General features: G+C 37.7%; 1 protein-coding gene across 1 annotated transcript; it reads right to left on the reverse strand.

Annotated features, from left to right (window-relative positions):
* Window positions 1-249: 249 nt before the first annotated feature.
* Window positions 250-27822, reverse strand: LOC112057805 (transmembrane protease serine 9-like). The gene is made up of 10 exons (XM_052882175.1): window positions 27714-27822; window positions 10948-11140; window positions 8785-9034; window positions 7873-8013; window positions 4949-5092; window positions 4565-4652; window positions 2513-2711; window positions 1282-1528; window positions 623-763; window positions 250-425 (listed from the first exon to the last, which is right to left on the reverse strand). The coding sequence occupies exons 1-10, from the start codon at window positions 27820-27822 to the stop codon at window positions 276-278; spliced, it is 1662 nt and encodes a 553-aa protein (XP_052738135.1). The 3' UTR covers window positions 250-275.
* Between the last annotated feature and the right edge of the window lie 74 nt (window positions 27823-27896).

Genomic DNA, 27896 nt, shown 5'->3' on the forward strand with positions numbered 1-27896 from the left:
ACAAAATGTATGATACCGATTCTGTTCTGATGCGTCACGACACGACACATCAGACAAATAATATAATTCCGCCTTAAGTTTATGACGTTCAGTTCAGTTATTTAATTATGTTGCTCCTTGTATGTTAACACTACTAATTTTATTTTCAGAAATAACATGAAAAATAAATAAAACAATAACTTCAGTATTTATTTCAACAATCAAAAATTATAAAGATAACTAGATACATTTTATAAGTAGATCATCTCGTCACAAAAATATTTCGTTATTTCATTTTATACGCCTGTATTACGTCTAATCCATTCGCGTACGCTAGCCACGTTTGTATACACCCCTGGTATCCCGGGCCTGGCGCAGCCGATGCCATTGGAGACTATTGCCCTTTGCACTCTGTCATCTGTTACACCAGGACCTCCGGAATCACCCTGAAATTTTAGATAAGATTTTAGATAATTATTTATTAAATTATAAAAAATACAAAAACCAATAATAATTATTTACGAACTAAACTAAACAGTGGACAAAAGATGGACTATTGAAGCAACGATACATACGATGCGGATCAGTGGACGCCTAACATTATGGAAGATGGTGTAATTTTATAAATATAATAGCGAATTACCCCGCAGGAGTCCCTGCCGCCTTCTTCGTCCCCGGCGCATATCATTCTGGACGTGATAGTATCATACGACTGCCTGCATCTCGCATTTGATACCACCGGTACCTGAACTGCCATCAGATTCTCGGATGTATCGCCATCCTCCTACAACAATACAGGAAATATAGTACTACAATAATATTGTATGTATTAGGTACTATTTCGTGATAGCTCAGTGGATATCACCTGGCCTTCAATTTGGAGGGTGTAGGTTTGAATCGAGACCATCGGGCATTTTAAGAAATTAAAATCTCACGTGTCTCAAACGGTGGAGGAAAAATATCGTGAGGAAACATGCATAACTGAGAATTTTCTTAATTATCTACGTGTGTGAAGTCTGCCAATACGCATTGGGCCAGCGTATGATTATTGGCCTAACCCGACTTTTTCTGAGAGACTCGTGCCGAAATTTGGTTGCTAATGATCAGCTACTATTTTGGTGAGTTTGCTTTTCTCTTCGCTATAGCTTTATTGAATTCTTAAATTACATCACAATGGAAAGTCATGGATCTTTTAGTTTGTCTGTTTGATTGAACCTTCCGGAATTGGAGGCAGAGGTCATATCCACTGGACTATCACGGCTATCTTCTCTCCATTACATTACACGTTAAAAGTAAATTTACCTCTGTCGCTCCCCAACCAGTCACAGTGAGATAAGTTCCAGGACGCACCCGCGTGCCACTCTCTGCGAGCGTTACAATAGCAGTATTCACTTCGTCTATAAAAATGTTTTCGAATCGGACATAACCGACGTCGTAATCGAAGGTACTTCGATCGTAACGAGGATGTATCTTGAATTCGCGCGATGTGTATTGGGTGCCACCTGAGTCGGCTTCAGAACTCCCAACTCTCGCTATCACTTTGGATACGCTGAAAACAGATAACCCTCATGTTTATAATATCACCTGTAAGGTCCCTTGTCCTTACTGTAATAGCAGTAAATTACCGTCTCACCACTACACTGGCCAGCAGAGCACGTCCGTCTCCCCTCGATGCCAGAGACAGACTGGCTGCTTTGTCAGACTACCGGTGTATATATACACAAACACTACATCACCAATAGTCCTATTCCCCTCCAAATAGTCGGGAAAGACTGTACTAGGAGTGTGTACGACAATAGGCAGGCGGGGAACGGCCGTTGAGCTATTGAGGCTTTAGGTCATTGTCATCATCATATCAGCCTATGGACGCCCACTGCAGGATATAGGTTTTTTTTAGGGACTTCTCGATCCAGGGCCTGTAGCCATGTACACATCGATTTGCTTTCTACAAAGGCTTTCGAAAACTAAAAAAATGTATGGGAATGACATCTCCGATCGATAACTTGATTACTTGACCTGTCGATACCGAATGTTAATCCCAAACATTATTTTATTTTCAAAGCGATTGCGATTGTAAAAAGAAAATCGACAAGCCACATGATCCGCCTGCATCCAGCGAATCCCGCAATTCGCTTGATGTCATCAGTCCGCCTGGTCGGCAACAATCCTTGGGACCCCAACGTCCATCGGCTCTTCGAACTATGTGTCCCGCCCATTGCCACTTCAGCTTTGCGACTCGTTATGCTATGTCGGTGAGTTTTGTTCTTCTGCAGACCTGCTACATAGCATGTCTCGAAAATAGTGAAAATTAATTTATTTAGTTGTAGTAGTAGTAAAGTGTTTTTAACTAAAAGGTGATATGACCACGTCACAGTTTCAGATTTATTTAGGTTTCGCAAGACCTCATAAATTTCTGAAATTTGATAGTCTCTCATCAACATCAGGTGAGATTGTATTGAAGATAATAACTTTAAAATATAAAATATTTTAAATAAATACATTGAAAATTACTACCAACTTAATAAACCCTTACCGAGTTAGGCAATGCGCCGCAGTCAATATGTAACGGTTACTTATAATGGACCCCCCACACTGATAATATTGCCGACCCTTCTTCAATAACAGATACGCTTGGTAGGGAAATTCCTGTATAGTCACATTGTATCCACCCACTATGTAATGGTCATCGTGGAATCTTTTGGTCGAGTTATCTGGAACACTCGATTCAACATCTAAAAAAATCAAATTAATTATGTTAGAATGAATATTTAATTACAAATAAATAAAAGGTAAATTAATAAAAATTATGTTAATTGTGAGGATAGCAAAATTTGCAAAGAAGTACATTTACCTATTTCTATAACCAGTATTGGACAATAAAATACGAGTACCTTTAACAATAATCGTACTTTTCTTTTTTTTATACAAGTTAGCCCTTGACTACAATCTCACTTGATGGTAAGTGATGATGCAATCTAAGATGGAAGCGAGCTAACTTGTTAGGAATAGGATGAAATCCACACTCCTTTCAGTTTGTATACAACATCGTACCGGAACGGTAACCCGCTTGGCGGTACGTCTTTGTCGGTAGGGTGGTAACTCTCCTCCCACCAGCCAAAAGAGTGCAGTTTATTTCGCGTTTAATACCATTCGAATAAAATCTGTAATTCCCTCTGTGGAAATCGAACTCCTTTAGCAGTATTTTTTAATAAAATAAAGGATACTTTCACGTAATCTTATAGCCCGCTCTGAATATTACGTACCTATACGTAATATATACTCAATAGACAAATACTTGATTAAATACTTTTTTTGATTTGATCAACCCATAATCGGCTCACTGCTGAGCTCGAGTCTCCTCTGAGAATGAGAGGGGTTAGGCCAATAGTCCACCACGCTGGCCCAATGCGGATTGGCAGACTTCACATACGCAGAGAATTACGAAAATTCTTTGGTATGCAGGTTTCCTCACGATGTTTTTCCTTCACCGTTAGAGACACGTGATATTTAATTTCTTAAAATGCACACAACTGAAAAGTTAGAGGTGCATGCCCCGGACCGGATTCGAACCCACACCCTCCGGAATCGGGGGCAGAGGCCGTGAGCTATCACGGCTACTATTAACCGACTTATTAAATACTTAATAAATTATTAAAAATAAATTAAAACCATCACATTGAAAGACTAAAATAGTCTTTGTTATGAAAATTTTACCTAAAAAAACATATATAAAAATATGATTGATTAAACTTTAAGGACTTATAGATATATAAATGAACTGCGTACTTACCTCCCAGAAAGGCATATGACCACAAAATGAATATTATACAGAACAATTTCTCCATACTGACAACAATCCAAATTGTGTCTGACGAGTTGAAATTGTTGTATCAAATTTAAATACACTCCCGTATGGTTAAATTAACCTGGTATGCCACCTACAGCCACCATTTGTTGATGATAAATCTATTAACAGTAATTAGACACCTATAAAAGAAACATTGTGCATATGTAATTTGTTTTTCATAAATATCGTTCGATAAAGGTGTAGGCTCACCAGCCAAAAAAAGATTTGTTGCTAAGGTTTTTTTTATAATAATCATTTCATGACCCAAGCCAAGATCTGTGTCTAGTATAATAATAATTATTAAGGTATTGTAGAAGTGGCGCAGCGTGCCCGAGAGGCCCTGTATTAAACTTGATGGGGGGGGGGGTTTAAAATTTTTGGGCGTAGGTACGCTAGGACCACCACTGATGGAAAGTACCACACTAAGTGAGATTGTGGATTATATTTAAATAAGTAATTTTTTTCTCCTACAAAGGGCCCCTGTAGTTTGGGGGCCCCGTATCAATAATTATGTACGTATTACTAATTATCATGAGTAAAATAGAGTTCTTGTGGGAACAAATTGTGCTTTCAAAGCATTAGGGAAGTTTATTTAGTTTATTCAATAGGTTTACGTTTGGACGAGCACAGAAGCATCGCCTGGTGCAATTTATGCAGGAGATATTATAGTGCACAATGTGTGTGCGGAAGCACAGGTGACTATGAGAGTGAGGGAAAAAAGAGTGTCTTTTCCCTCACTCTCATAGTCCGATGGGACGGTAGGTGGGAGACACGACTCCAACCAACTCCGCCAACTTCCCAACTCCAGACTTAAGATCTTTTCTTGCTAGAAAAATCCCAACATAATATTTTTTTGGCCTGACCCGGGATTTGAACCTTGGAATTTTATCCCATTATCCATTTTAAATTCGTATAATATTAGTATAGTAATTAACGAAGTTAACAATAATAACAAAAAGCACAAAACGTAACAAATAAACAGTGCCTTTATTTATACAGAGATCCTTAAACCATAATTACTGTTCAATTACTTTAATACACAATGCAGGTGTTAAAATATCTATCTTAACATAATACAATGTATTTACACAATTTAATTATGACAAACAGTGACAGTTATACGCCAGAGTTTTTCCTAATCCAATTCCGTAAGGCTGACACGTTGGAGTAAACTCCGGGATAACCAGGACGGGCGCAACCTACGCCGAACGATACTATTCCTAATTGAATCGGACCATCCCCTACCGCCGGACCTCCCGAATCACCCTGAAAACGGAAAATTTTGTTCATTATAGGTTTCCAATTACTCAGTGAAAATGAATGCATGAAAAAAAAAATTAAAATGAATTTTATTCGTTTTATAAACATTACATTACATAGTAGGGCTGAGACCTTCTTTTAAGTGAAAACCTGTGTCAGAAGGTCTCGCTCTCGCTAGTAATTAATATATTATTATAAGTTATAAGGAAAAAAAACACATCAAAAGACATGAATTGAAAATGGAGTACATAAGTGTGTGTGTGAGTGCGTGCGTGCGTGTAGTTGTGTGTGAGTGTGTCTGTGTATGCATAGATGCTGAAAGTTTTCAATAATGTTCACAAGCCGTGTAATTTTTTTTTAAATATATAATTAAATGGTATCCATTTTTTATGGTTTTTTTCTATACAAGCACTTCTCAAGCGCTTCTTTCTTTCTATGCAAGTATCCCTGACTAACAGATTTGACTTTGAAAAGTTAAATCTGTTAGGGACACTTGCTGAAAGTAGATAGATTCTACCAAGAAAAGCCAACAAAATAAAATCAATTCATATCATCATCATCATCATATCAGCCGATGGACGTCCACTGCAGGACATAGGCACATTAGATATAATAAGTGACATAGGCCTTTTGTAGGGACTTCCAAACATCACGATACTGAGCCACCTGCATCCAGCGAATCCCTGCGACTCGCCTGATGTCGTCAGTCCACCTGGTGGGGGGTCGGCCAACACTGCGCTTACTAGTGCGGGGTCGCCATTCCAGCACTTTGGAACCCCAACGCCCATCGGCTCTTCGAACTATTCATAAGTCAATTTAATTTATATATTACTCGAATATATTAATTACTCGAATAAAATAATATTCGAAAATCAATTCATAAGTCAAATAATGTAAATAGACCTGTTTTTTATATAATATATAGCATAATGGCTTCTATTTAATCTTCCTGTAGCCGACAACACATTTTAAATAATATTTTTTTTCGTAGAAACACAGGCGAGTCAAAATGTTTGCTAGCTGCCGAATTTATTGCTTACTTCGGTTTTAGTGCAAACCGCGCGTTTAAGCGAGGTCCACATCATCATCATCATCAGCATCATCATCATATCAGCCGATGGACGTCCACTGCAGGACATAGGCATTTTATATGGTCTTTTTTTTAGGGAGGTTGGTTGTATGTTTGGTGTTGGTATGTTTGGTGGGTACATATCGGTCTATGAGACCGACGCTGGTATACGTGCAACTTTTTGTGTCAGTATTTTTTTTCATTTACATTATCAAAATAAATAAAGAGCTAATCAGAGCAGTCCAGAAAGAAGAAAGTTCTGATTTCGTTTATCGAGATAAACGGAATCAGAACTTTCGAAATCAGATGGAATCGGAAATAAAAAATAAATCACAGTGAGGTAGACCTTTACGTAGACTCACGGCTGGAAACATGATAGAATATTGTTCATTATAAAAATTGCAAAAACATGTTACAAATGCAAAAAATACCTTAAACCCTACCCTTATGTTGTTATTTTTAACCGACTTCCAAAAAGGAGGAGGTTCTACGTTCGGCTGTATGTATGTTTTTTTTTTTTTTTTTTTATGTATGTCCAGCGATAATTCCGTCATTTGTGGACTGATTTTGAAAATTCTTTTTTTGTTTTGAAGGGTTTGATTCCAGGGTGGTCCCATTTTTTTCATGTCAGGATCTGATGATGGCATCCTGGAGAAATCGAGGGAAACTTTCGAAAATCGTAGAGACGGCTAGTGCGTTTGTTAGTGTTTCCATAAGGTATTTTAAACCAATACAAGTTTATGAAGGTCTGGAGTTGGTCTGATGATGGAGCCGAAACACAGATGATGGAACTCGTCAACGATTTACAGCAGGTACCTATTGTTTGGGCTTGATTTATTTGTATTGATGAGAACTTTCCACCTAGATGGGTTGTGACTGTATTAAGGATCTGATGATGAAGACGAAGGACAGTTAAGAGAACGCCTCAACGGTTCACAATTTTATATTGATGAGAACTTTCCAACCATATGGATTGTGACTGCATAGGGGGTCTGGTGATGAAGACGGAGGACAGTCTCCTTTCACGTTTTTCTGAATATTCATATTTACGAGTGGATAAAGGGGGAGTGAAATTTTGTATATGAGTTAAGGTAGTATTTTTAAAATTGGGATTGTAGGACTTAGATACCTATCATAAGAAAATAACGTTACAACTAATTTCTTATTAATTTCTGTTCACACTCAGTAGGTGTGCTAACACTAAAAATTAAAAAATAAAAATTTTAATAAAAAAAATTCAACCGACTTCCAACTCAAAAATTAACCTAAACTAAAAAGCAAAAAATAACATCTTACCTATGTGCTACCTTCTGATCAGTTTGAAGGCGGTGCCAAGCCAGTGATGTTTTAATTTAAGCCGTATAAATTACAAAATTTCTGTGGTTCTTTCAGAAACGGCTTTAATTAAAACATGACACTGGATTTTTTTATTACCTTTAAATCCCAAATGAGTAATATAAAAATATTTATATTTAATGTACAAATTAAATTGCTTCTATACCATACTAGCGGATGCCCGCGACTTCGTCCACCCTTAGACCTCCTTAATCCGGGTCTCTTGCAAAATCTGTTCCTATCGGACGTCTACTAGCAGTAAAGTACCTCCCTGCCAAATGTCACCTTTTGCATTTATATATTAAGACAACAAGTTCTGTTAATCAAGTTCTATTATCATTAACAATTCCTTTTGAACTGTCCCTTTAATAATTAATGTTACCTGGCACGAGTCCTTGCCACCTTCGGGGACACCAGCGCAAATCATCCTCACTGTGATGTCTCCGTACGAATTATTACATTCTTCAGTAGATACAGTCGGAACTTGCACAGCCATCAAAGTTGGACTGACGTCTCCATTTTCCTTAACAGTAATTAAAAATAATTTCATTAACAGTTTCATAAAAAGCAAAATCGGATGAAATTCTCGAACGTATTAGAGAGAATTATAGACTGGTTTTTATAGTTATATTTGACCTGTAGTGGAGATATACGAAATTTACTAACTAGCTATTGTTAGTAGATAATTCTTAAGTCACGTGATTTCGTTATCACTATTCATTGAGATATTGTTATCATGCTAACTGAGTAACTGAACAAAAATTAAATATATCAATATCAATTCATAAAAATTAAGGATTTCTTATGAAATTTAATTTAAATATTACGATTTTTTTTTAAATTTTCCAAACGTCAAAAACGCTGCTGTCCATTTTGTGACGTCACTAACACACTTGATGTACTAAACTTCGAACTAATTGTTAACTAACATTTTTGTCAAACGCTCCCTTTGTATGAGATTTATTATAGTGACGTCATGACACAGTTGAAATATAGACTGTCATGGCCAACAGGCGTTTTAACTCGTATTGTCAAAAATATATTTAAAAACATTTCTCAAAAAAATATGAAAAAAAAAATTCAGTCTAGTAGAACGATAATGAACTATTTAAGACCATTTTAAAAGTGTCAACTAGTCTATTCTCATGTGTGTGAACTCTGCCAATCCACATTTGGCCAACGTGGTGGACTGAGGCCTAACATCTCTCACTGTGTTAGGAGACTCGTGCTCAACAGTGAGCAGAATATTGGTTGTTAATGATGAGGATAACATAATAAACATAAGTATCCTTACAGAAGTAGCACCCCAGCCTGATACTGTTAGAGTAGTATCTGGTGGGACAGAGCTGCCACTCTCAGCTAGTTGAATTGCTTTGGCATTCTCTCCATCCAAATTGATCTTGTTTGAGAAATGGATGAGTCCCACGTCGTAGTCCAAAGTTCCAGGATTGTATTTAGGGTGAGCTTTGAAATGGGTGCTCTTGTATTGAGTACCTCCACTGTCTGCATCCGTACTCCCCACTCTTGCAAACACTTTTGATACCCTGAAATAATAATCAGATAATGGTTCAAAAAACCTCAATAGCTCAACGGTAAGAGCAGTTGGACTCATCACCGATGGGAGGGTGGTTCAATCCTCACCATGTTGGCCTATTGTCGTATTCACTCCTAGCACAGTCTTTCCCGACTAGTTGGAGGGGAATAGGAATATAGATATGGATAAGATATGGCAAATAATCTTTTAAAAAACCATGGTTTCCCGAGATTTGCAAAAACTGATGATTTTGATGATATGAATGTTAGTTACTCTTTCACACCTCGAATACTGAACTGAATTAGCTGACATTTGGTATTGAGATATATTATAGTCTGGATTAACACATACTACTACTACTAGGCTACTTTTTATCCCGATAAAGTCCATGGTTCCCGAGGGATTAGTGAAACTGTGTGTAAATTCCACGCAGACGAAGTCGCGGGCGTCTGCTAGTAAAGTTATAAATTCAAAATTCATTTATTTCAAGTAGGCTCAGTTTACAAGCACTTTTGACACGTCAGTTGACTATTTGTAAAGATTCTACCACCGGTTCGGAAGGCAGGTTCTGCTGAGAAGATACCGGCAAGAAACTCAACAGTTGCTCTTTTGAAAAAGTCATACAGTATTACAATTTACATTTGATAACAATTAAATTACAATTTCTTATAGTTTTATTTCCTGTGTGAAGGTGGAAGCTGATCCAATGGCCTCCAAGCACCTTTGTCGTTAAGGAACTCATCAATAGTGTAGTAACCTCGACTAAGTAAATGTTTTTTAACACATTGCTTAAAGTTGTGCATTGGCAAGTCCATCACAGTCTTGGGGATCTTGTTATAGAAGAGTACACCCAAACCCACAAAAGATTTTTTAACTCTTTGGAGACGATATGCAGAAATAACTAACTTATGCCCGTGTCTAGTAAAACGTGGGTTTAGATCTCCTTTTCGTTTGTACAAATTAATATTTTGTCTCATATAAACTATACTGTTATATATATACTGACAGGCTACTGTTAAAATGCCTATTACTTTAAACTTTTGACGAAGGGACTCGCGTGATTTTAGTTGATATATTGCTCGAATTGCTCTTTTTTGAAGTACAAATATAGAATGTATATCAGCAGCCTTGCCCCACAACAAAATACCGTAAGACATTACGCTGTGAAAGTACGCAAAATAAACAAGTCTAGCTGTATCAACATCAGTAAACTGTCTTATTTTTCTCACTGCAAAAGCAGCTGAGCTGAGTTTACCTGACAGTTTCTCTATATGAGCACCCCACTGAAGTTTAGAATCCAAGGTCACTCCCAGGAAAACTGTGGAATTCTCTATTTCTAGTGTTTCACCATTGATCATTATAGACTTATCTAATTTTATAACATTTGGTAATGAAAACTCAATACATTTAGTTTTCTTTGCATTTAAAAGTAAGTTGTTAACAGTGAACCAATGCGACACATGCGATATGGCACGGTTTACATCGTCGGAATTATCTTTACTTCTGTCACTCTTAAAAATTAGGGATGTGTCGTCAGCAAACAGTACTATCTCACAGATGCCGCTAACATGGTGTGGTAAATCGTTTATGTACACTAGGAATAGAAAAGGACCCAGAATTGAACCCTGTGGGACGCCCATTGTGTTAGAAAAACCGCGAGACTTTGAATCATTTATGCATACCTTTTGTGTTCTATCACTAAGATACTATAATGTAAAGTAAGTCATCCTCATCATCATTATCAGCCGATGGTTGATGACATAGGCCTCTTGCATGGATTTCAAAGCACAACGGTCTCGAGTCGCCAACATCCAGCGACTCCCTGCAACCCGCTTGATGTCTTCGGTCCACCATGTGGTAGGTATACAAGGTAGGTAGTTGTAAAGTAAGGAAGAAGTAAAAAATATAAGTAATTTCAAATACCCAGATAGACAATGCGCTGCCGTCAAGATGTAACTGTCGCTTATAATTGATCCTCCACACTGATAATAATCCGAACCCTTCTGTAAAAGCAGATACGCTTGATATGGAAAGTCTTGTATGGTTGTATCGTAACCACCCACTATTTTGTTACCATGGCTTTTGCTTCTATGTCCATGTCGTCTTGACACAATGTCTGAAAAATATACTCCTTATAACACCTGACTTTCAAACACAACCATACAAACACAGTACAAACATATTTTTTTAAATCGAATTTATCAATGAGTCATTGAGGGTGGGAGGCACTATGCTACTACGGCTCTTGAAGTCCTGGTTTCGAGTCCTGGGTCAGACGTATTCAATGGTGTAACTAGGTAACCAATGGTCCTGGTGCAAATAAAAAATGGCCCCACTAATATCTAAATTTGTTAGGTTTTATCAAGTTCTTTCTCACTGCTGAGCTCGAGTCTCCTCTCAAAATGAGAAGGATTAGGCCACCATGCCGGCCCAATGTGGATTGGCAGACTTCACACACACAGAGAATTAAGAAAATTCTCTGGTATGCAGGTTTTCTCACGATGATTTCCTTCACCATTTGAGGCACGTGATATTTAATTTCTTAAAATGCACAAAACTGAAAACTTGGAGGTGCAATACCCTGCACCGGATTCGAACCCATACCCTCCGGAATCGGAGGCAGAGGTAATATCCATTGAGCTATCACGGCTATTTTATCAAGTGACGGCCTCCGTGGCGCAGCGGTAAGCACGGTGGTTTTACAAGACGGAGGTCCTGAGTTCAATCCCCAGCTGACCGATTGAGGTTTTCTTAATTGGTCCAGATCTGGCTGATGGGAGGCCTCGGCCGTGGCTAGTTACCACCCTACCGGCAAAAGACGTACCGCCAAGCGTTTTAGCGTTCCGGTACGATGCCGCGTAGAAACCTAAAGGGGTGTGGGTTTTCTTCCTCCTTCTAACAAGTTAGCCCGCTTCTATTTTAGATTGCATCATCACTTACTATCAGGTGAGATTGTAGTCAAGGGCTAACTTGTAAAGAATAAAAAAGGTCATCAAGGTATTAAAATAAACACTTAAATTTCTTTTTCATTTCCAGCTTTTTCCAGCATTTTTAATAGCTTTCCAAACAAAAAATAAGCCGAATAAATACAGTACTAGATTGGATTGGAAAACACTCAAAATACAGGGCAGCTATACTCTCACCTGTTGGAAAGGCACACACAAATAATATAAAAACAAACCAAACTGACTTCTCCATTCTATATGAATAAAAAATGCACTATGAAAATTTCAATTGCACAAATATTTAAATACTAAAACTATTTAGGTATATTACTGATGATTGTCTTAGCGTGTTGGTTTATCTATTTGGTGATAACAGAGTTATTATACGCGACATTTGTGTAGTATTTGCTAAAATTATATCAATTAAAGATACGTAACTAAAACACAAACTGTTATTTTCCTTACTTTTTGTAATTTTGTAATTATCCAAAAGATGTTTAGATGTAAAGATGGGAGTTTGGAATTTCTAATAAATGATTAAGTATTTAATAATTATTATTGTTAAAATGGAACAGTAATTGGAATCAAGTACCTAGTATGCGAATAACTTCAACTTAGGTTGGTAAATAAAATATATATAACTAGCGGACGCCCGCGACTTCGTCCGCGTGAAACTCGTTGTAAACATTCAACTACCTCTACCCTACCCCTACCCAAGTATTTTTCCTGAATTTTCTTTGCTATAAACCTCACGGATCCCGAGACCTTTTCAACGAATGCAAAACCGTAGAAATCGGTTCGTGCGTTCTGGAGTTATAGCGTTAGGAAGGAAAACCCGACTTTTTTATATATATAAAATGTATCATATGCCCTTCTCCTGGCTCTAAACTACCTCCCTGCCAATTTTCAGCTAAATCGGTTCAGCCGTTCTTAAGTTATAAGTGGAGTAACTAACATGACTTTCTTTATATAGATTATTACTTAGATAAAGAAGACAATGAGTGCATATCATTGTTAGCATCATCATCATAATCATCATCACCATCATCATCATCATCGGCTTATTGTTGAGCATGAGTCTCCTCTTAGAATAAGAGGGGTTAGGTCAATAGTCCACCATGCTGGCCAAATGCGGGTTGGCAGACTTCACACACGTTGAGAATTAAGAATATTCTCTGGTATACAATTCCTCATGATGTTTTTCATTCACCATTTGAGACACATGATATTTAATTTCTTAAAATGCACATAACTAAAAAGTACATACATGTACATGCCCCGGACGGGATTCGAACCCACACACTCCAAATCGAAGGCAGAGGTCATATCCACTGAGCTATCACTGCTCTCAATGAAATATGAAACAAGAAAATATGTTAGGTGTATCGCATTTTTTATTACATTTAATATAACTAATACTAATTCAGATAATTGCTTTACATTGATATATCACCCCTATACGCCAATATCTACCTCTTCGTACAGAAGCAAAGAACAGAAGAAGTAAGCTTAGATCTTCTAAACTACGCAACGCATTTTAATTTTCAATAGATAGAGTTATTCCAGAAGAAGATTTGATACATGTTGTAAGTTCAATACAAAGTCATGGATTAGGGTTTCCACACAAACGAAGTCGAGGGTGTCCGTTAGTCTTATATAATAAAAAAAACTGTTGGCTCGACTGTAACTCATTTAGTGTTCGTATAATATCACATCTTTAGCTTTTATTTGTACCTAATTTAATAATCCAAACAAGTAAGAGACTAAATTAATAGCGCTCAACACCAATTTGGTAAATCACTTTATAATATTTACATTATCTTTTTAATCAAGTGACTATCAATCAATTGCAACCGCTTTTTGTTATGACTCCAGAAATGTTGGTAATCTATAAAAGCCTGTCAGCTAGAATAATGCACGTTCAAACTATCCATTAGTTGTGGAAGTTTTCTATTACCTACACTCGATGTCGTTATTTTTTATTATGTTAAGTATTTTATCACGTTAGGTAAGTGAAGGTTTCTTATTTTATCTTCGAGTTTAAAGGCTATGTTTGCACTGACTGGAACGATATATTGTAAACTAGCTGACGCCGCGCGGTTTCACCCGCGTGGTTTCCTTTATCGTAGGAATACGGGGATAATATATAGCCTATAGCCTTTTTCGATAAATGGGCTATCTAACACTGAAAGGATTTTTCAAATCGGACCAGTAGTTCCTGAGATTACCGCGTTCAATCAAACAAACAAACAAACTCTTCAGCTTTATTATATTAAGCATAGATTAGATAGAGATTGGTATTTTTAACTAAATCAAGAAAGAAAACGTTTTAAAAATTATGTTTTTTATAATTTTGAACTTTATATACCTAGAGTCACATATTTTATACAAAATAATATATAATAATCCAATGTATTTCAAAAGTCTTTATAAACTGGGATAATTTTATAAAGACTTTTGAAATACATTGGATTTATCCAAATATATATAAGCCTAACGATAATTTTGAGTAATTTTAACGATAACATTTATTTTCCAGACCAAAACAACGACGCAGAATTCCTTGGACAAACTGTTATAAAGAGTTCATACTACTTCTAAAAAAAACCTCATAAACGAAAAAAAGTGTTTATATAACACTTTTTAACTAAAATTTTGTATATTTAACTTTCTTTTTTTTTATTCTTTTACAAGTTAGCCCTTGACTACAATCTCACATGATGGTAAGTGATGATGCAGTCTAAGATAGAAGCGGGCTAAATTGTTGGGAGGAGGATGAAAATCCACACCCCTTTCGGTTTCTACACGGCATCGTACCGGAACACTAAATCGCTTGGCGGTACGTCTTTGCCGGTAGGGTGGTAACTAGCCACGGCCGAAGCCTCCCACCAGCCAAAAACTTTTTAAATAAACAGTCAATGTGAAAAGACCAAGTTCAATAAATCTGACGTCAATTATTCTGAGCGGTCAATGTCGATTTTGTCATGCACGGATATTTGTAAAGTGAACACTGCGTTTATTTGCGAAGGACGTTTCACATTTAAAATTGTTATTAATAGTCTTCAACTGTATATTTAACTATGTTTGGAGTAACTGTATATTTAACTATGTTTAAACAATTTGGAGTGCGATTTAATAACTTTGTTTGTTGAACTTCAATTGATTATAAATTCGTTGTTTCAAAAAATAGGCTATAGTTTGGGAATTAGTAAAAGCTAAGGTATAGTTGTAGTAGTTCAGGAAACTACCAGTATGCTTAGCATGTGACATATCTCGTGAAGAGAAATAGACAAAATGTCAACCAATAGCGGCGGATTAGTCCTAGTCCCATCTCTTTAATCCCAACGAAACGAAAGGGATATTTTCTTTCGATATTTTCGGTTGCGATGGTCGACATTTGTTTATTTTTCTTAGTCGGTACATTGGTCTGTTTCTCTTCACGAGATAGGTTTGGTCGCATGGTAGGTCTAAGTCTTAATGTCGATAGCATTGTTTTATTTCGATCAGAAAACAACACTAATAATACACTGTAAAGAGTTCATCATCATTATTAACAGCCAAATGGACGTCCACTGCTGGACATGGGCCTCTTGCATGAACTTCCAAACAAAACGGTCTCGAGCCAACAGCCTTCAGCAGATCCCTGCAACACGCTTGATGTACTCAGTCCACCCAGTGGGGGGTCGACCAACACTGCTCCATCCGGTGCGGGGTCATCATTCCAGCACGTAGAGGTCCCAACATCCATCGGCTCTTTGAATTATGTGCCCTGTCCACTTCTGTTTCGCAACTCTCAGAGCTATGTCAGTGACTTTTAAAAAGTAAAGTTTAAGTTCGTAAAGAGTTGCTGTCGGAAATTGTCTTGTCTATACTAATATTATAAAGCTGAAGAGTTTGTTTGTTTGTTTGTTTGATTGAACGCGATAATCTCAGGAACTACAGGTCCGATTTCAAATATTCTTTCAGTGTTAGATAGCACATTTATCGAGGAATGCTATAGGCTATATATTATCCACATATTCCCACGGGAACATGAACCACGCGGGTGAAACCGCGCGACGTCAGCTAGTTGAAAGATATTTTCTGTTTAATAAAAATTAGCTAAATATATCGGTATACTTGTATTAACGGCCTCCGTGGCGCAGTGGTGTGCGCGGTGAATTTACAAGACGGAGGTCCTGGGTTCGATCCCCGGCTGGGCCGATTGAGGTTTTCTTAATTGGTCCAGGTCTCGCTAGTGGGAGGCTTCGGCCGTGGCTAGATATTACCTCAACAAAGACGTACCGCCAAGCGATTTAGCGTTCCGGTACGATGTCGTGTAGAAACCAAAATGTGTGTGGATTTCATCCTACTCCTAACAAGTTAGCCCGCTTCCATCTTAGATTGCATCATCACTTACCATCAGATGAGATTGTAGTCAAGGGCTAACTTGTAGAGAATTAAAAAAACAATCTATCAATTTCCTGCGAAAAACAAAATTTTGATTTAATCCTCCGATCGTCCGTGGCATGCACTTTACCACTTCGTTTTATAATAAAACTGAAAAAACCAACAGATAAAATGTACGATAATCGTGATATATTATTATTAACATTAGAAACACATTAAGCCTTTGTTAGTAAACTTGATAAATACCTTTTGCACTTGTAATAAATAAACTACCATTGATAAAAATGCCAGTGGGAATAACTAATAGCTACCTAAATCTGCAAAATAAAAGTAAAGATGTCCATTTCAAACGACAATATAGTTTTAAATCTGTATAGGTGCCTAATCCATTTAAAAGGGTTAAAATTATTGGGTTTCGTTCGAAGTATCAGAAAAAATATGAGACAGATAAAATTTATGTCACGTAACGAAATTTTGAACAAGTCTTTGAACTCGAGACCTTGAGGTACTTCGTAATTTTTACTTGTGACTAACTAAATAGTTTATTTACTATGTACAAACATTATTATAATCATGTCAAATCAAACGTTTTTCGTGGCTTCTTGAAGAAGGAGTTCATCATAAAGAGGTCCTCCTTCTCCATAAAGTCAGCCAACATTTGGCTCCTGTCGTTTCGTTACCCATATCCAAATCGTCCCACTTTCTACTCTGAACCGCTACGTTCGCCCAGCTTTGCGTTAAAATCCCCCATCACAACATTGTAATAAGAGTTTGAGGCATGTATGGCTTTAGAAATATCCTCATACAATACCTCTACCTCCTCGTCGGGATGTGTCGAGGTCGGTGCGTAAACCTGTATAACCTTCAACGAATACCGTTTGGCAATTCGGAGGACCAGGAACGCTACCCTGCGCGACACACTCTCGACTTGTACAACATTTTTCACGAGGGTCTTGTGAACGATATATCCGACACCACCCTGGGACTGTTGGTCGCCCTCCCGGTAGTAGAGCATGTTGCCGGATTCAAGGATTAACGAGCCCTCCTCCTCTCTTCGGACTTCAGACAATCCTATGACATCCCAGTGCGACTTGCTCATAACTTCTTCCAGCTCGATGACCTGTTCGTCGGACCTCCAAGTGCGTGCGTTGTATGTTACCAGGTCTAGTCGTCGGGGTTGGCAGCGGAATCTCTGCCGGAGATTCTTAGCACCCCTTGCCCCGCCGTTACCGTAACCGCTGCCAGAGCCAGGAATAGCGGGGTTGCCGGGGACTAGGGGCTGTGTTATATTTGTTCGGTCCATACAAAGTTTTGCCCGATACTGACCACGCTGGGCATGTGGGTTAGTAAGTAGTAGTAGTTGGCATTAATGAACTTAACATTACCAACCTAACCCCGGCATGTTGGATCTGAGCCCCATATGCCATCATGATCTCCTCCTAAAAGGAGGGAAGCGTGGCCCCTTTAGTGGGAAGTTAAAATATTCGTAGCCTTTTTTTTTATTCTTTACAAGTTAGCCCTTGACTGCAATCTCACCTAATGGTAAGTGACGATGCAATCTATGAAGGAAGCGGACTAACTTGTTAGGAGGAGGATGAAAATCCACAATCCTCTCGGTTTCTACACGACATTGTATCGGAACGCTAAATCGCTTGGCGGTACGTCTTTGTCGGTGGGGTGGTAACCAGCCACGGTCGCAGCCTCCCACCAGCCAGACCTGGACCAATTAAGAAAACCTCAATCGGTCCAGCCGGGGATCGAACCCAGGAACCACTGCGCATACCACTGCACCACGGAGGCCGTCAATAGCCTAATAGTAATAATGACGATATTATCAAGACATTACTGTCTTGACCCATTCTTATTTATAAAATGTGCATTTTCGTTATTCAAGATCACGTACTGTCGAACAACCCCATAAATAAAGTTCTCAACTCGAGTATAAATAAACGTGTTTATTGAAAAGCGTATTTTCTCGTAGCAATTTATTCTTTCTATACACCAGGCAATAAAATGCAAGTCTATTTACACGAGTGCTTACGAAGAGAGCTATTGTCTAGACAATCGAACATTCCAGGCTTTATATAACATTTACGAGTTGTACTCGCAATTCCAGAAGAATTGCGTAAAGTTAAATCTTAATCTATAAATTACGTGATGTTGTTATTTATTTGACGACGAGTTAGTATGATAAATTGGATGTGCTTGTTTAAAATATGCAATTTGTTAGTAAGAAGCATGCATCGGTTTTTTTTAATTGCCTTCCTCAACCAACCGTCAACAATTGGAGGTTAAACCCACCACGCTATTCCAATGCGGGTTGGCGGCTTATGCGTCCATTGATCCGCATCCTACGTATCGGATGCATCGCATCAAACTGATTATTAAAATTACGGTAGATAAAATCCGTTGGATACGATCCATACAATGTGGATCAGTGGACCCTCTTGTATGACTTGCTAAACAAAGAATACTAAAATCCGTCAGATGCTATGCGTCCTATGCGTACAATGCAGATCTGTGGACGCCTGCCTTTAGGGTAATAATGTTTTATTTGGTGACAACCACTAGATGATGATAATGTCTGAGACCGATGGCATAACGTACTTTCCGGGACTTGTTCCCCGTTCCCCGATGGGATGATGGGATACCCCTGTGGGTGTAACACCACCCTGCAAAAAACTGACCCTGAAATAAAAGTTCAGTACGTAGCCCGACCCGAGACTCGCAGTTTAGTAGTTTCACCACTTAAATGACATCGAGGCACATGTGTTCCGGGTGGTTTTACACCCGTGTGTAACACCACCAACTTCCCAACCCCAAATTGAGAAAAAGGAATGAAAAGCTCAGTATGTTATAGCTCATCCAAGGACTCACAGTTTAATACGCAAGTTAGATCACTAAAATTACATTGAGGCTTACGTATAATGAGCCGTGATAGCCCAGTGGATACGACCTTTACGATTCCGGAAGGTGTGGGTTCGAATCCGGTCCGTGGCATGCACTTCCAACTTTTCAGTTGTGTGCATTTTAAGAAATTAAATGTCATGTATCTCAAACAGTGAAGGAAAAACATCGTGAGGAAACCTGCATGCCAGAGAATTTTCTTAATTATCTGCGTCTGTGAAGTCTGCCAATGCACAATGGGGTAGCGTGGTGGACTTTTGGCCTAACACCTCTCATTCTGAAAGGAGACTCGAGCTCAGCAGTGAGCCGAATATGGGTTGATAGTGATAATGATGATGATACGTATAATGTATATAGGTACATAACTGCCTCATTGGTCATGGAATCCCGGGTCAGGCCAACAAAAACAAATTGGGATTTTTCTTCCAAGGAAAATCTTAATAGCAGCCTGGAGTTGGGAAGTTGGCGGTGTTACTACACCCCCGTGCCTCGGAGAGCACGTAAAGCCGTCGGTCCTGCGCCTGATCTCTCACCGGTCGTGTCGGTCTGCCGTCCCATCGGATTTCGAGAGTGAGAGAAGAGAGAGTGCACCTGTGCTTGCGCATATACTTGTGCACAATAATATCTCCTGCGTACATGGTTAATCTCACCATGAGATTAGCCGCCGTGACCTAAAAAAAAAAAAAAAAAGTCGGTCGGGAGCATATTATTATTATTATAGGTACATATAAGGCACGGTTATGCTAGAGATTGAAACATCAAAATATCTGCGTTCTGCAATATTACACGCGCAAAGACTAATTGGGCACACAGATGAACCCAAAAGATTACCATTTATTCACTTTATAGCCACTTGGCCATACTTCAGCCCATTTTCGGCTAATTAAACCCCCAGATATAATAGTGTCACGTACTTAGGCCACGAAGGTTAAATTGTGAAATTCACGTATGAAATACACGGCTATTAACCGTAACGACATTTGCATAATTTCACATAGACAAAGAGCCAGCGACAGCTAGACATTTGTCATTTTATAAACGCCGAACCTTTGTCAGCTCATGCTGGTAGTACTGGTAGGTACCCTTCTTCTTCTTCTTCGTCGTTACACTCTTGACAGAGTGGTCGTGGTCGTCATTTGGGCGCGGTGGCAAGCCTCACTATCCGTCGTCATGAAGGTAGGTACCCTAGGTACGGTAAAATAGAGTTTGGGCCGTGGTTACTTCGGGAGGCAGCAGGCAGACGGACCCATACAGACCTTTAAGGCCTGGATTCTTGATCCAGGCCTTAAAGGTCTGTATGGGTCCATCTTAGCGAAAAGTGTAATTTTATATTCTCCTCGACTTATTATGAGAAATTATTTCCCCAGTCGCAGTGACTTCTTCGCAGCAACCCTTCGAAAAACATTATTCAAGATAAAACTTTTCTCTATCGAGAGGTTGCCATGAAGCCAAGTGTCTCGCGAATGGGAATATAATTTTATATATTATGCCGAGAATATAAAAAAATATATACTTTTGCCTAAACAGTTGAGGGTCTGGATCCTTAAAACTTGTTATCTCCCAAAGTAACCACGGTCAAAACTTTATAATTGGCTAGCGGATTCATATAAGGAATGGGCATGAGTGCGTGTTGCCAGTGATAACTAACGGATACGAAACTTGTTCGCTAACTGTGACCCTCATAAAAACACACAAAGTCATTGGTATACAGCGGGTGATAGAGCGAGCTATGTTTGGAGTTTCCCTGCTTGACCGAATCTGAAATAAGGAGATCCACAGAAGAACCAAAGTTACTAACATCGTGGCAATGGGCAGGGCACATAGTTTGAAAAACCGATGTACGATTTTTCTGAGTTCCAAGTGCCTAGAACGCCGACCCCGCACCCGAAAGCTCAGTGTTGGTCGACCCCCACTAGGTGGACTGACGATATCAAGCGAGCTGCAGGGATTCGCTGGATGCAGGCGGCTCAGGATGATGATGATGTTCGGAAGTCCCTAAAAAGGCATATGTCCAGCAGTGTATGTCCATCGGCTAATATGATGATGTTGATGATGAAGAGGCGCATGAGCTGACAAATTTTCAGCTTTTATAAATAGACAAAGGTCTGGCAGTCGCTAGCTCTTAGTCTGATAAGTTAGGAAACTTTGCCACTCAACACTCACTAGTTTCAATTGTATATTATAATCAATACAATTTCCAATTGGCTCTGGTCTCGATTCCGTGCGTTAATGGCTCTTTTGTAATATACATTTCGCTAAGTGAAAAGGCGTCGTTAAAAATTAAGCTGGTTTCATTGATCTATGTTTAATGTATCGGAACGGTATTCATGAAGGAAAATAACAAATCTCGCTCTTGTTAATAGCGTTCTGATATTTGGTACTGATTTGTGTTGAAAGTATTTTGTAATTTATTCTTTACTAGCGGACGCCCGCGACTTCATCCGCGTGGAATTCAGTTTTTCCCAAATCCCGCGGGAACCATGGATTTTTCCGGGATGAAAAGTAGCCTATGTGTTAATCCAAAGTAAAATCTATTTCCATTCCAAATTTCAGCCAAATCGCTTCTGTAGCCGTAGCGTAAAAGAGGAACAAACACACTTACACACAAACTTTCGCCTTTATAATATGATAGTGTGCTGGCCTTGTTGGTGGCACTTCAGATGAACATGAGCATAACGTTAGTAACCAACTAAAAGGTGGTCTAAAGCCTACATTTAGCTTTATTAGCCTATTTTTTAGGGTGCAATACAGGGTCAAACTATCTTCCTCATAGGTGACGGGAAAATTAAGCTTGACCCAGCACGCTGCTCCAATGCAGGTTGGCGGGTATACACAATAAATTGTTAAACAGATGAAATTACAGACACATAAAGCATAAAACCTAAGCCCGTCATGTTGACAGTTTCATGGCAACATATAAGGAAGTACTTCTCGCATCTCTCTGTTATAAGTTTTCACTTAAAATCTTATTATCTGCTTGTTTAGTTAACTATAATTATAAGAATAATAATAGAAAATAAAGACGATGTACCTAATACCTAACAATAAACCGGGAATTATTTCTAGATTGCACAGTAATCCTTAAATTCACTAATCATAAAAAAAGTAAAGTTTCGTGAAAAGCGTTAAATGAAAACTAAATAGTTATACTCGTATCTATCATGGTAATGAGAAATCTATATTAAAAATCAATACTTAAATAGTATTAAAAGCAGAGAGCTATATTTATCGAACAATTGGTCAATGAAATAAAAAAAAAATACAAAGTAAATGAAAATGTACATTATCTTTAGCAGCCTATTTACGAGGTGGGTGTTTATCGTAATTGTTGCGCCGGGCCGGTGGCGTGACTATCGTACCGAATTGTTTTAATTGGCGATAAGAGGATATCGTCTAATGATGTCTTCAGAGCGGACACACGGACTGAAAGAACAGCCAGCCTAAAGGTGGGTACAGATTGGTGCAATGCAACATGCAATGCAAGAATTTGACGTCCACATTGCTGCAATGTATCACGAATGCTCGTGGTTTGGACGCCTCGCGCGCACGAACTGCGCCTGGGTCGCGCACGCTCCGAGCGTTACAACTCGTGCGCGGTTCGATCCGAGATTTGTCGGTTTTTGGTACGAACACAAAGGGGCGCGCAGTGTGCGCAGGACTGAGCCGACTGATTCGTAGTCAATGCGCGCGCCACACGTCCAAGGCAGAAGGGAACATGCAATGTAAGGCAGAATATTACATTACATGTTGCATTGCCCCAATCTGTACCCACCTTAATGAAATATGCTATCTTCATAAAAATACTAGGTTCTCGTGAACCCCTTGCAAATCTCTCTGGATTATAGATTTTTCTGATATAATAAATACCTTTTCTGCTCCAAGGTCCAATTTATTTCTATACGTAATTTCATCAAAACCAGCTCAGTAATTTAGTCGTGATAAGTAAGTAGTTAACTTAACCGCAGAGCCATTGAGACCATACAAAACATTTATCGTACACACATAGCACATTAGCTGAAAGGTAATTTTCGGTCCTACCCCTGCGTATGAAATGTTGAGCTTTTATTTTTAACCGACTTCAAAAAAAAGGAGGAGGTTATCAATTCGTTGGAATTAAAAAAAAAGAAAAATTTTCAGTAATAGCTCTGAGTTAGAAATCTGTCAAGTCAAGCCGCCAGTCCCGGTCATTATCACACACGTGGTATAGGGAAACAGACAGCAAAAAACATCTTAATTATCTAAGTTCTAAATCACCTCTTATAAAGAAAATGATCTGGCAGTGAAGTGGGTGATTCAAATAGGATGATGATAGTCGTAAAGCATTTAAAAAGCTATTTTGACATTAAAATATCAGTCACTTAAAGTTATACAGGCTAGGACTAAGTATAAATTTTATCCTACCTTTACCTACTCATATTCACAAGTTTATTTATTGCGTGAATTATTATTAGTTATATAATTTTCCTTTAGAACTTCCGACGTTTATTGACGAAAATAAAAAAAATATATATGTATTCCTATATCTATTGAGTTTCAATGACAAAAAATTTTGTTTATACTCATTTTTATTAGCATGTTTTTACTATTAGTACAAAATATTATCTGATAATTGCATTATTTCCTATAATAGCCTATTACGAAAAACAAGTTATTAACAATAACTATAAACCATTATAATAAATTATGTAGATAACATTTTCTTATTATTATCCAAGATGGTCAATAATTATGTATAATGTATGTAATTGCCTAGAATTTATGTCACATTCTAAGCATGTTTACTCCATCGGAAACTATGTAAAGTTGATATAATTCCGTTCTCCATACGGCTGATGTTATAATGCAATTCTAATTAGCTTCCTTATATTACGCTCATAAATACTTTGTATCATGTAAGTTACTCTATAACACTTAATCGAAGGAGAAATATTACAATATTTTTTATCTTAGTTTACTCGTTTGTACTTCAATGAAACATATTTGGTCTCTAATAGACAATAGTCACACAGATAATGAAATCAAATCTAAGAAGACTAATCCAAACTTATTCAATTTAAGGAAATGAACATAAATATGGAGTAGAGAGTAGAGTTAATCATATGAACTGCATGAAGTAATATACAAAGTATTTTTAAGTACCTAATTGTGTAACTTAAAATTAATTTAAGTTCTTTTTCTTTTTTTTTTCAATAACAACAACACGTGTAATCTATATAAATAGTAGGAGGGATTTTGTGATTTACTCGAGTGCAGCAGATAGACATAAGATACCTTGCAAGTTGCATGTTGTTGAGTAACTCCACCTTGTGCGGACTCTTAATATGTGTGGATACATTTAGGGCAACCAAAAGGAAACTAATTCAGAAAAACTCAACTAACATGCGAAATAATGTAAGGTGAGTTAATTAATAGCAATCAGTCAACTTTTTGAAATTGTGATTTTTGCGTAACCAATTTTTTTTCTAAATGATCCCCGAATAACAACAAAATACATATTAATCTACCGATTTCCGATAAGAGGCAAATCATGTTTTACAGAAAAAACTGATGTAACCTAATTTTAAGACCTCCATTTTAACCACATTTTAGCAAATGCTTATATATTTTTTAATTAATATAATAAAGATTCAATTGGACATAAATACAATAAACCGCCTAGAGATACACCATTATCATATGCAATGCAAATATTCAACAATCTCCACGGCCGTGAGTCAGGCTGCCGAGTTTTCCACCGCCTCCTGCACTAATTGTGATAGTCGACACCCAACGCTGCCTTACGTTACACGTATTTTCACCCCTTAAGGCAAAATTAAGGGGGAAAAAATACACGTAGACAAAAGGTCTCCTAATTGAATGGCTCAAACAGCGTGCAATTGTTCATATCTGTTTTTGCTGATTTGTTTCTATTTAGTCTGTGTGTTATTTGTTTAGATTTTAAAAACTAGCGCACGATTTTGTACGGGTGTTTGTTTTACACCAAACCCTCGCGAAATTTGTATTTTTTTTTCGGGATACAAATTACACATGCTTCATAACCTCCATAACCGCGTCTATCTTCGGGGTAAAGTCCCATTAAAATCGGTTCAGTTGTTCCAGAGATTAGCCCGGACAAACAGAAAGACAGGCAGACAGCCAGCCAAACCGGCAGACAATTTTAAAAAGCTAGATTATGTTTTAGTGTCGTGTAAGTAAATAGCTATAAGTATTTGAAAAAACAATTATTTTGTAGTCACAAACAGACGCTTCAATTTTATTTATATGTATTGTTAAAGATTTACTTGACCATGATATCACCTAATGGTAAGTGTAAATGCCTTGAAATATTTATTTATTTATTTTAATTCTTTATTGCACACAAATAAGATACAAAAAAAATAAGAGAAGAAAAAAAATAGAAAAGTAATATGCGCAAAGGCGGTCTTATCGCTAAAAGCGATCTCCTCCAGACAACCTCTCCAACAGACAGCGAAATACATATATATGCACTATTTAAAAAAATCAGATTACGGAATAGAAAATTATTTTAAACCCTAGCCTTATTTTTAAAAGTACGAAAATTTTAAAAGTAGCATTTTTGGTGTATCTACTTTAAATATATTACTTTATATTTTAATATTTAATTATCAGATCTGGCTTCCTGGTATTTAATTAAAGGTATTGATTTTGTGATAAGAGGCACTACTAGTATACTTCTAATGTTACATTATACCAGAGACACTTTAAAATGTTGTTAGCATTTCACAGTAAATTGTAAATATAAATTACTAATTAATTCCGTGTAGTTGGCAGTTATCAATTTTTATTTTGTTTTATTTTTTTTTATTTTTTATTCTTAACAAGTTAGCCCTTGACCACAATCTCACCTGGTGGTAAGTGAAAGTCTAAGATGGAAGCGGGCTAACTTGTTAGGAGGAGGATAAAAATCCACACCCTTTCGGGTTCTACTCGACATCGTACCGGAACGCTAAATCGCTTGGCGGTACGTCTTTGCCGGTAGGGTGGTAACTAGCTACGGCCGAAGCCTCCCACCAGCCAGACCTGGACCAATTAAGAGAACCTCAATCGGCCCAGCCGGCGATTGAACCCAGGACCTCCGTCTTGTAAATCCACCGCGCATACCACTGCGCCACTGAGGCCGTCAAAATTTATTTTTTTAGCATTAATGTTAAAATATCAAAACCCATTTCTATGGTAATTCCTAGTGATAAATGAGCACAAAATTAGGAGTAATATCTGCGCAAAGTTTAAAAGTGAAAGTTTTCAATTTCTCCAGTTTCCTCGCCTAAAATATGCATATATCTACTTACATAATATAATATAAAGAAATGTCTGTGCATTTTGAATTAGGTAACATAGTGCACTAATGGGTTCGATTCCCACAACTGGAAAATATTTATGTGATGAACATGGGTGTTTTCCAGTGTCTGTGTGTATTTATACATTATATAAGTATTTATATGTAGTATTTAATTGTATATTAATATTATAATATCAACTATCTTAGCACCCATGAGCTACTCTGTATGCTTACTTTGGGGCTAAATAGTGATGTGTATTGTTTAAGTATATTTATTTATTTATTTATTTAATGATCTAACGTACTGCTGTATCCGTAAAAATACCAACGATTATGATGATATGAAAATCGTTATGATTTTCCATTGAGGTTAAACATTGGTGCACGCACTATATTTTCAAACGGCAATAGAATATATTGAATTCTATTAAAATGACGTTAGTATGCTACTCAGCCAATCCTTACATTCAACGCTAAAGATGATGCATGATAATACTAGAATGCAATCTATTGAAATCCGGCATATTGGATTTTTAAAGAAATTCACGAATTAAGCAGTTTTTTTTTATTTTGCCTTACCTAAATAGGCAAGCTCTTGGCTGCAATCATGCTTGACAGTAAGCGATGATGTAGCCTATGGTAAAACGCGCCTGCTTAGAAGATGCCTATTCACTCTTGGATTGAATATACCCATGTAGGTGGTAGGGAAATCGGAAGCTGGAAGGGCATTCCATAACTTCGCAGTGCGGATCAGCAACGAAAATTCGAAACGCTTCGTACGCGTCCAGGGGACATCAACTACGTATGGATGCAGACCTCTGCGCTATGTGTTGAGATTTCCTATGACTAATCAATAATTCGGAGGGTATGCAAGTTAAATGTTCTTAAATGCACTTAAGTGCGTCCGTGAATTGCTAAACATATATGAATGTCAATTCATCAGCAACCATTCTTTTTAAACCAAAGTACAGCATGCTGCGTGGTGGCAGGAAAATGCATGACTGCATTACTACCTCGGAAGAATCAAAGACGACGTCCTTGAAAAACCTATACATTATTTTACGTAGACAAGAAAAAACTGCCGCACCGTTTTCGCAAATCTTCATACAAATTGTTGTACCTTGGTCACCTTATTTCTCAAGTCATACAATCTGGCAGCGTAACAGGGTGCGACGTAGATTTATGTTCGTCATAAGTTTCGTAGAACAAGTGGCGCTCGTCCCTGAGATTGGTCAGTGCAATCCTGTACGGTGTCATGTATACTCGTAGTTTGAAATGAGATTTCGCTTGAACTAAATCGAGTTATGACAACTGTATAATTTAGAGAAGTG

Source organism: Bicyclus anynana, chromosome 6 (genome assembly GCF_947172395.1).
Source record: "Bicyclus anynana chromosome 6, ilBicAnyn1.1, whole genome shotgun sequence".
Taxonomy (NCBI): Eukaryota; Metazoa; Arthropoda; class Insecta; order Lepidoptera; family Nymphalidae; genus Bicyclus; species Bicyclus anynana.